Source organism: Brachyhypopomus gauderio, unplaced genomic scaffold, assembly GCF_052324685.1.
Source record: "Brachyhypopomus gauderio isolate BG-103 unplaced genomic scaffold, BGAUD_0.2 sc71, whole genome shotgun sequence".
Lineage (NCBI taxonomy): Eukaryota > Metazoa > Chordata > Actinopteri > Gymnotiformes > Hypopomidae > Brachyhypopomus > Brachyhypopomus gauderio.
The window spans coordinates 1609472-1620094 of NW_027506892.1; the positions used below are offsets into that span (position 1 = coordinate 1609472).

The 10623-nt window shown below is 43.5% G+C and overlaps 1 protein-coding gene across 2 annotated transcripts; it reads right to left on the reverse strand.

Annotated features, from left to right (window-relative positions):
• Positions 1 to 5: 5 nt before the first annotated feature.
• On the reverse strand, positions 6 to 10562 carry tcn2 (transcobalamin II). Of its 2 annotated transcripts, XM_076989935.1 has the most exons (9): positions 10177 to 10562; positions 8228 to 8408; positions 7821 to 7990; positions 6535 to 6687; positions 6105 to 6277; positions 3440 to 3614; positions 2438 to 2612; positions 1769 to 1887; positions 6 to 1608 (listed from the first exon to the last, which is right to left on the reverse strand). In XM_076989935.1, the coding sequence occupies exons 1-9, from the start codon at positions 10238 to 10240 to the stop codon at positions 1547 to 1549; spliced, it is 1272 nt and encodes a 423-aa protein (XP_076846050.1). In that variant the 5' UTR covers positions 10241 to 10562; the 3' UTR covers positions 6 to 1546. The 2 variants fall into 2 exon arrangements, with proteins under 2 accessions (XP_076846050.1, XP_076846049.1); XM_076989934.1 differs by lacking the exons at positions 6105 to 6277; positions 6535 to 6687; positions 7821 to 7990; positions 8228 to 8408; positions 10177 to 10562 and adding an exon at positions 3678 to 6089 and having other exon boundaries at positions 3440 to 3633.
• Between the last annotated feature and the right edge of the window lie 61 nt (positions 10563 to 10623).

Genomic DNA, 10623 nt, shown 5'->3' on the forward strand with positions numbered 1-10623 from the left:
CGCAATCGCAGAAAAAGTTTTAATAAAAGTTTCAAACAAAACCTCGGACAACTGAAAGCTGAAAATGCAAAGGCTACACACAAGGTGATAACTAAACGGAAACAAACGAGACGCAAACAAGCAAATGACAACCGAAGTGACAACACAGGAGACAATCACACCAAGAACACAATAAATGAAAACACAAATGCAGTGTTTAAATACACGGATTAAACAAATAACTAAACTAGACATGGATGAACCCAATAATGAGACTTGGAGATCTAACAAGATCAAAACTACAGGACAAATGGAGAGTGAAATCAAATCAAAGCCACGGACGCCAAGGAGTGTCTGACGCAGACGGCCATAATCATTAAATCACTAAATCTAATGTGTTCATCAGTGTTGCAAGTAGGTGATTTGACTGATGTGTGAAAATTGTAATAAACTCATTTCTTCTTTGATAGCAGTAGCACAATCATTTACACAGAGGCACAGCTGAATGAGGCCATAGTTTCTCTATTATTGATATTTAGCAGAAAATATAATCCAGTAATAGTTTTACTCACAAAGGAAGGTTCAGGTATTTGATTTTGAGTTTTTGGTCAGATTTGGATACTGTTTTTGTTTTTATTTGTGAATGTCATGCTTGTGAACCTTTAGACAAAAAGGTCTACATAAATTCTTACATAAACCGACAGAACCATGAATCAAGAGAACATGAAACAACATTTCATCTTTCTTTGGACTGAAGATGCTTTATCACATTATTGCTTTGGGTATTTAAATTTTCCAATATGGTGCACATCATTATCTAACTTAAACGACTGGCAAATATATGGGCTCTTGCCGAATCAAGTTTCTGTCTCCAGTAGGCTGTAAAGTTATTAATACATACCATACATTACATACCATAGCTAAACTGATATGCTATTTTAACTCCGTAACAGTGGTCAGATAAGTGATTTTAAAATGGTGAATATCATTTTGCATTTTTTGCCCTCTACACAAAAACAGTGATACTGACTCAGCATAGCTGTGTAATAATTAAAGATCTCAAACAACTTAAAATAAAGCAATAATGAGACATAATTATTTATTTATAATTGCATTTATTTATTGCTTTTGCTGAGCCTTTGTGCATAGTTTGACTTCATATGGCTTTTTGGTTTACCATTCCTGACCAATATATGCATATTTTCTAGCGTGTTGCACTTTTTAACGGACACGTTAAACTAAATGAACATTTGTAATCTGTCAGTTTATTATATTTTATTAAAGTGAAACACATATTGTATCATGGTGCCGTCCACCAGGTGACATGTACATGTTGCATGTGGTGTGTTAATGTTGCTTGTATGTTAATAATCAGTTGTTAATGTTTTCTTTGTCCACCTGGTCCACCTTCATCTGGTAGCATCTGAAAACACTAAAAGCGCCCATATACCGTCAAAACTAACACAAAGGACACCTCAGGATGGATTTCTGAGGTTCTTGACAATGTTCTCATTAAAATAAACTTCTCAACTACAAATCCATCCTCTTCAGGCACAGCTTGGAGTTCTCAGTACTCAGTGTTCTTGATGGTGATCTTCTGAGGGCCATCAACCTTATAGTCTTTCATTCCTAGTCAGAAAAGTGCAGCATTGAGATAAAATTTCACACTACAGTTACTTTCAATGTCACAAGCAGGGGAAAAAAACAATGTGCTAATGTGTTTATCAGCAAGGCTGTGCAGCCTGTGTGTTCATACGTGAACTACTGCGAGAGCGTGTGAGGTCCTCACCCTGGCTCAGAGCTTTGCCGTCTGAAGACATGTGCCAGTATCTGCGGTCGGACTGCCGGGCCCATTCTCCGTTAACCCGGCTGAGGAAGGGTCCCCACAAACTGGTCTCCATTTCAAACCTACAGGGCAGTAAATGAACACAGGTTAAACTGAATATCACTGAGTTTACAATCACAGACATAACCCACCAAAAGACACATGGCACTGAGTGCTCTCAGGAATGTTTGCTGTTAGTAATATTCCATCTTAGACATGTCTGTGTTTTACATGAATTATCATTTCTTCAAAGCCTCAGATAGCAATAAATAAATGAAACGTTAGCTAGTGAGTTCTGATGACCTAAACAGTATAGACGAAAACACTACATCAAGATTACATTCATGAATTCTTGATGTGTAAGGACATTATTAGTCATTATTATGACCAAATGTATTTATTTACTGGTCAAAATAATTGTGCACTGTGTAATTCACCTGTAAAACTGGGATGTCTGATATGGGTCAGGATGTTTACAACACACTGCAGAAACGTTCTGCGCTCAGTCTGATGACTTATTTTGCATACTGAAACCTTCTTTGAAATCAGCATCACAGAATTCAGAATTCAGTACTTCTAGCCTTCATTTGCTAACAGGAAGTCTGAGTTTCTGAGTGATGTTTTGATACTGACGTGAATCCTTCCTGCTGCTCCTGGAGCAGGCTGAAAGCCTCGAGTAACGAGGAACCGCTGGGAACGTCCACCAGATACTCCTCCGTCTGGCCGGTGGCCTTCATCACCTTCACCTCAACACGGACGTTGGGCTTGACTTCTGGGACCATGGTAGATGGAGTCCATGTGAGAGTGTCTATGAAGGAAAACAAGCAGAGATTGAGAAGGAAGACGGACATTATTAGATTATTAGATTATGTTTTCATTAATCCCAGGAATAAATCCACCAATGTCGTATTTCTCACAGCATTGTTATTTCTGTTTGGTAAAGTCACTGGGTTTAGGGTGTAACCACTGCCTATGGTTACTTGGTTTCTTTGATCATAGGCAATTAATATACTGGTGATGGGTTATTTCTGCCACTGTAAGGCCACATGGATGCTTGACCTCATTAATTAAAGAAGAAGAGTTTTCTTTGTTAGAAAATAACATGCTGCAAACAAGGCAAACAGTTCCTGTTCTCTGACCTTTGCAGTCCTTATGATGGGAAACAGGGATTGTGTGCTCAATTGGGACTTTGCTATTCCCATTTAAAATAGATATGAGGGTCACTGACCGAACGCTGATATTTAACATCAAATAACAGCCAATAAGAGAGATAAGAGCTGATGACACCATCCAAACAGCCAGGAGTGATTCCTCCAGAGATACCTTGACATTACATGCTGGATTAAGATACTCACCCAGTAAGATCTATACGCACTTTTTTCTTTGTTTGTCAGGAACTGTTTGGTATGGACTGTGTACTATCAAGTTACTGTTCAGCTTGCATTGTTGGGTTGTCCAGGGTTTTGTGGCGTTTGACACCAATCATGATGGAAATACATGCGTTGTGTAAACACTATAAGCTTGTACAAGGTCTAAACCATTAGCCAGAGTCCATCCCTTCCTCCAGCCATTTAATCATTTTCTAGTGGTTTGTTACAACAGTGTCTGCTGGGGGTGTTGGGTGGTGGTCCTCACCGTCCTCATCTTTGCAGTCCACGTTTTTCAGGTGGAGGTAGGAGCGCCGCTGAAGAGCTGGAAGGGTCTGTGAGATGGCCATAGCATTGTGGTAGACCCCCTTCTTAGCATCCGACATCATAGCCTGGAAAGACCTGGAGTACTCCACTGTGTGAGCACCCATCGCCAGCAGGGCCTGAGAGATACGGGTGGAGGTGCTGAGAGATATGGGTGGAGGTGCTGAGATATACGGGTGGAGGTGCTGAGATATACGGGTGGAGGTGCTGAGATACGGGTGGAGGTGCTGAGATATGGGTGGAGGTGCTGAGATATACGGGTGGGGGTGCTGAGATACGGGTGGAGGTGCTGAGAGATACGGGTGGAGGTGCTGAGAGATATGGGTGGAGGTGCTGAGATATACGGGTGGAGGTGCTGAGATATACGGGTGGAGGTGCTGAGATATACGGGTGGAGGTGCTGAGATATGGGTGGAGGTGCTGAGAGATACGGGTGGGGGTGCTGAGATACGGGTGGAGGTGCTGAGAGATACGGGTGGAGGTGCTGAAATATACGGGTGGGGGTGCTGAGATACGGGTGGAGGTGCTGAGAGATACGGGTGGAGGTGCTGAGAGATATGGGTGGAAGTGCTGAGATATACGGGTGGAGGTGCTGAGATATACGGGTGGAGGTGCTGAGAGATACGGGTGGAGGTGCTGAGATATACGGGTGGAGGTACTGAGATATGGGTGGAGGTGCTGAGAGATACATGTGGAGGTGCTGAGATATACGGGTGGAGGTGCTGAGAGATACAGGTGGAGGTGCTAAGAGATACAGGTGGAGGTGCTGAGATACGGGTGGAGGTGCTGAGAGATACAGGTGGAGGTGCTGAGATACGGGTGGAGGTGCTGAGAGATACAGGTGGAGGTGCTGAGATATACGGGTGGAGGTGCTGAGAGATACAGGTGGAGGTGCTGAGATATACGGGTGGAGGTGCTGAGATATACGGGTGGAGGTGCTGAGAGATACAGGTGGAGGTGCTGAGATATACGGGTGGAGGTGCTGAGATATACGGGTGGAGGTGCTGAGAGATACATGTGGAGGTGCTGAGATATACGGGTGGAGGTGCTGAGATATACGGGTGGAGGTGCTGAGAGATACAGGTGGAGGTGCTGAGATATACGGGTGGAGGTGCTGAGAGATACAGGTGGAGGTGCTGAGATATACGGGTGGAGGTGCTGAGATATACGGGTGGAGGTGCTGAGATATACGGGTGGAGGTGCTGAGAGATACAGGTGGAGGTGCTAAGAGATACAGGTGGAGGTGCTGAGAGATACAGGTGGAGGTGCTGAGAGATACAGGTGGAGGTGCTGAGATATACGGGTGGAGGTGCTGAGAGATACAGGTGGAGGTGCTGAGATATACGGGTGGAGGTGCTGAGAGATACAGGTGGAGGTGCTGAGAGATACAGGTGGAGGTGCTGAGATATACGGGTGGAGGTGCTGAGATATACGGGTGGAGGTGCTGAGAGATACAGGTGGAGGTGCTGAGATATACGGGTGGAGGTGCTGAGATATACGGGTGGAGGTGCTGAGAGATACAGGTGGAGGTGCTGAGATATACGGGTGGAGGTGCTGAGATATACGGGTGGAGGTGCTGAGAGATACATGTGGAGGTGCTGAGATATACGGGTGGAGGTGCTGAGATATACGGGTGGAGGTGCTGAGAGATACAGGTGGAGGTGCTGAGATATACGGGTGGAGGTGCTGAGAGATACAGGTGGAGGTGCTGAGATATACGGGTGGAGGTGCTGAGATATACGGGTGGAGGTGCTGAGATATACGGGTGGAGGTGCTAAGAGATACAGGTGGAGGTGCTGAGAGATACAGGTGGAGGTGCTGAGAGATACAGGTGGAGGTGCTGAGATATACGGGTGGAGGTGCTGAGAGATACAGGTGGAGGTGCTGAGATATACGGGTGGAGGTGCTGAGAGATACAGGTGGAGGTGCTGAGATATACGGGTGGAGGTGCTGAGATATACGGGTGGAGGTGCTGAGAGATACAGGTGGAGGTGCTGAGAGATACAGGTGGAGGTGCTGAGAGATACGGGTGGAGGTGCTGAGATATACAGGTGGAGGTGCTGAGATATACGGGTGGAGGTGCTCATGACATTCTGCTTGCTGAAGACTTTACATGAAGAGGTTGTTACTCCCAGTGACAGGGGGCGCCACACAGTGGGTGGGGGGTAAATGCGGAGGTTGTTACCCCCAGTGACAGGGGGCGCCACACAGTGGGTGGGGGGTAAATGGGGACAGAAGCTGTTCTGTTTTTTCTGATCAGGATCAGCATTTTCACAACTCAATACTAAATGCTGGATTTTTGTTTGCGGGTTTTAAATCTTTAAACCTTTTTTAAAGATCTTTTTAGGTTTAAGTAGTACTTTGTAGTATTACACTGCACGGTTTCTTAGTTGTTCAACTGACTCAAGAATTACGTTGAATATTCAGAAAACTAATGAAAAACTCAAAGCTCTTCAGGTATGAAACTAAGCACACAGCATTTATACTATTAAAAACATGATCATCAGACATCTAAAAGCCGCTTTTCGTTCATGTAAACTCTTACAAGCAGTAACTTCTTCCAGAAGACCACATTTACTGCAAAACATCAGATCCCCAAATCCCACATACCTGAACGGCCAGTCCGGTGCTGAACTCATTACCCATGTGGCCGTCGGCTCGCACCGACTCCAGAAGCGTAATTTTGATGGAGGCCAGAGTGTTTTCCAGTTCTGTGTTGCTAATCACTGGGGTTCTAGCGTCCTTCAGACACTGCAGGGCCATGCCGGCCATTGCCAGAGAGTCTAAGAGACATATAAGATGGACTCCTGCTTAGAAACTGTACTGCTTTAATCAAAGGGACACACAGTACATCACAGAACCAAATACATGTAAAAATCTTAAAATGGTGGATTAAGTGTTGAGATGGACATTCTAGATAACATGATAGATAAGCAGGGTGAAGCGGTATCTACAACACAGCACTTGAGTTTGAAAGGTTTGTGTTTGCAATACAAATGCCATTAAAATGTGTTTAAACTGGTGAACTGTATAACGTCACCTATGCATACGGCGTCCCCATGTTTGATGTGCTGGTGCTGGATAGCGTGGATGAGCTTGTGACTGACGTGCGAGTCGACCCGGACCCCACTCACACACAGGGCCAGAACGCCCAGAGAGTACTGGTAGTAGTTGGTCTTGGGTCGATGTTTAGCTGCAGAAAAGAACAAACTTTGTAACCGTGGAGAGGGACACAGTGAAACAGAATATAAGTGTGTTTATTTAGTTAATTCTCCTTTCAACTTGTGAGATTGTTACATAGGTCCAGCTTTACAGCAGATTGGACCTGAAGTGTATCATAAAGTGGTCAATATGTAGGCTGTCATTTTAAATGCGGGAATATTTTTTGCCTGTATCGTGCCGTGGCATCACAACGCATTTATTTTTACATTGTCTAGAGGGGACAGAACACTGTTCATGTACGGCACAGTGAACGGCCAACACAAAGGTCACAGGTCCCTAAACACACGGAAAGTCATTGGTCGTGAAAGTAAATGTAATCAAGCATAACATAATGTCACTGATTACATAACGTTATCACTATGTAATAAATCCGTTGCTGTGACACACTTCCTGAAATCTACAACCTCCTGATTTCACCAGATTCTGGGTATCTTCCATAGAAGATCTTCCCTTCAAAGTCAGTAATACTGTCCTTCTGTAGCTCCTGTTTGAGTGGGGAGCTTTTATATTGAAGGCCTGTTCAGGAAGTGACAGGAATGCTTAGGAGAAGATTCAGGCCAGGTGATTTGGACAGTCATGACCATTCCACTTTTGTGGCCCTGAAAAAATGTTTTTGGCAATTTATTTCACATCATTGACCTGCTCTTAGAAGCACTCCCCAATTTTTGAGGAATTTAGTAAGTCATGGCATTTGACATGTTTGTGTCCACTTCAAAATGTACCCTGTTCTGAAACAGCAGTGATTTTATCATTAAACATTCAAACAGACCAAGTCAGCTCCAGTGTGCATGTTAGCATGTTTCACAGATCAGATGGAAAGCTCTGGGTCATGTCACGTTTTCAGTTGCTCAGGCACATGTTAACTTGAAAACATATGTCACTATTCATCTACAAACAGTCACACCTTGAAGGGCTTGTTTTCATTAATCTAGTATTGCTGCCACTACTGCTGACAACCTGATCGTGCAAACAGGATAAAAAATGTCATGAGACATTTAAGGGAAAAGTGTGCTTGAGGGAGAGAGACAATATATAATATGATACATAGTAACATAATACATATAAATGTAATATCATGAAATATAATAATGCAATATGACCCACATGCAATTTCTATCTTTTCGTTGTGTAACTCCGTCTTGAGGTGTGTGAGCAGGGACTTGCTGGTGTTGTTCACAGACAGACTGAGGCTGTTCGGGTCTTGGCAGGAGGCCTTCAGCGCCAGCACGTACAGGGCCAAGCGACCCACCACTGGTTTGAACTCGCTGATGGACCTGGGAGGAAGTGATGCGGAAAACCGTAACCACTCAGCGGACGACACCCTTGGCTTCAAAGGAGAGTCTGTTTGCATTAGGGATGTGTGTTACTGCATCAGCAGACGACTAAAATCACAGTGAGAACTGCTGGGTACAGATTCATACAGAGTACCAAAACGCTGGTGCTCTCGTTAAATAGGTTTCTACGAGCGATCTCCGTATGTGGCATAGACGGTATAAACACGAGCTATTTACTTCTGGATGTCATCGTGCAGTTTGGTCTTGAGCTGGTGGAGGTGCTGGGTCTCGCTGAGCAGGTTGTGGTGGGTGGAGAGGCGGAGGGCAACATGCACGCTGGGGTTGGGCAGAGAGTCGGCCCCCGCCACCACCGTGGAGCCCAGCAGCTCCTGGTTGAGATGAAGGAGCACGTTCCCATCTGACGTTGTGAGAGGGACAATGGAAGCAGAAAACAGGAAATAGGAAGTAAGACAGAAACTACTCAGAAAATCTCTCTCTCTCCCTCTCTCTCTCTGACTCTCTCTCTCTCTCTCACACAGACACAGACACTCTCTCACTCTTTTTCACTCTCCCACCCATCCTCCTATTTGCACACTACTTCCTCTTCCACACAGGGTCGCTGGGTTCATGGCCGCGCACATACGACCTTCTCAAGCTGCTGTCACAGCACGTGTTAACAGAGTCCACTGAGCTCTTCAGACTCACAAGCATGTGACTGTCATTGTCCTTAAATGCAAAGTACAATGTTTCAGCCTAAAACTGCTTTATCATGGCAAAATCTTAAAGGCAGTGCGAGTTTATCTGTACACCACTTTTCATACACAGCGGTAATTCAAAGAGCTCCACAAAAGATATATAGAAGAGTAATTGAGCTCAGAGCAGCCTAAGATCTATCACCTCAGCTAGGTCTTTGCCAGAGATTAAAGACAGAAATTATATCTCATACCTGAATTACATCGTATATCTGCAGAATAGCTAAAAGCTGCATCTTCATTTTTACCTTAGGCAGGAACAACTATGTAGTTCCTAATGATCTAATATTTCTGGGTCTGACTTTTTTTATCCTGCATGATTCCAAACACATACACCAGTCCCACACCATTAAATGATTTATAGAGCAGTAATAACACCTTCACGTCTGCTCTGTGAGGGATTGGTAGTATGTTGGTAGTATGTTGGTAGTATGTTGGTAGTATGTAAGAACTTACAAATGGTGGTGATGTGTTCTCTTCTTTTGCTCCTAGTCAGAACTCTGCGTTTGTAATCAACAGACGCCGGTCATTTGTCATTTTTGGTGTTCTGATAGGAGGCCATTATGGTGCCGTGTTAGAGATAAATACATGGACGCATTTCTACAGGTGTGTCTTTATTCTCCTCCTCAATTTCCCTCAGGATTACTTACTTAATTCATTAAGTTTATCTATCTATCTATCTATCTATCTATCTATCTATCTATCTATCTATCTATCTATCTATCTATCTATCTAGGAAGTCTCTGATCTTGTTGAATGTTCTTATGGTGATGAAATGTATATGATGTAATTGCTAAAACTGAGATCAGAATCTACGCCATGGTTATGAACACTTTAGATTTTCGAGTCTAAAAGGGCTGCTGCTCTTACCTCTCCTTCCTGTTGGAAATTATTTATTTTTCAATTGTATACATTTTTGACCCATTGATTTTAATGATGCACTCAAGGCATGTACAAAGACACTGGAGGGAACTGTAGCTGTCTGTGGAGAGGGCTGTGGTTAGAAACATGTAGTTCAATAAGAACAGCCCAAGAATCGCTGGGTTCACACTCCGCAGGCTTATATAGGGCTGTGTTAATATGGTGAGTCACATCATACACACAAATGCACCTTAACAAGCTTGTAATCCTGCAGCTTTGACAGAGGAAACTATATTAATTTAGTATACTAAGTATTAGTATACCTGACAAAGTTTCATAAGTCTATGAAGGCACAAATCCCAAGATAGTTCAAATCTATAATTAAACTATTCAATTAATTTCACCAGTAAACCAAATTTTCAGTAATAGAGCTGTATTGACACACATTAAACTCAATGATCAGATACTGGACAAGATGAGTCCCCCATAATTTGTTGTTACAAATCAAAGCTTATAAATACGGAATTGTCTGCGACAGAGAAAAAGATATTTAAGACAATAATAGTTGTTTACCACATGCAGGGAGTCTTGCTGCCAGCGCCGCCAGCAGAGACGCAACAATAACAAACATCTTCATTTATTCCGCTTGATGTAGAAAACACCAAACACTGTGTTCATAACTCGCTCCAAGTTGGTAATAAAGTCAGGAACACCAAACCCAGGGTGACTTGTCTCAGACGAACCGGTCCTGCTCAGATCAGGGGCAGAGTAACACACTTATTCACACTTATTCACACTTATTCACATGACTGCACTGTACAATAAAGGCGGAGTTAGTGGAAACACCACAAACAAAATGGCAGTGTTCCATCATAAGACTGGGGGATTATCATATTGCTCCATCTTCTCATATTAAAACGTCTGTTATCTGTTTACCAAACTGAGGTTTGGAGGCAACATTCAATATTCAACAGCGATAATATGTGTATCTGCGTGACGTGAATTTGTTTACGTTCGTCG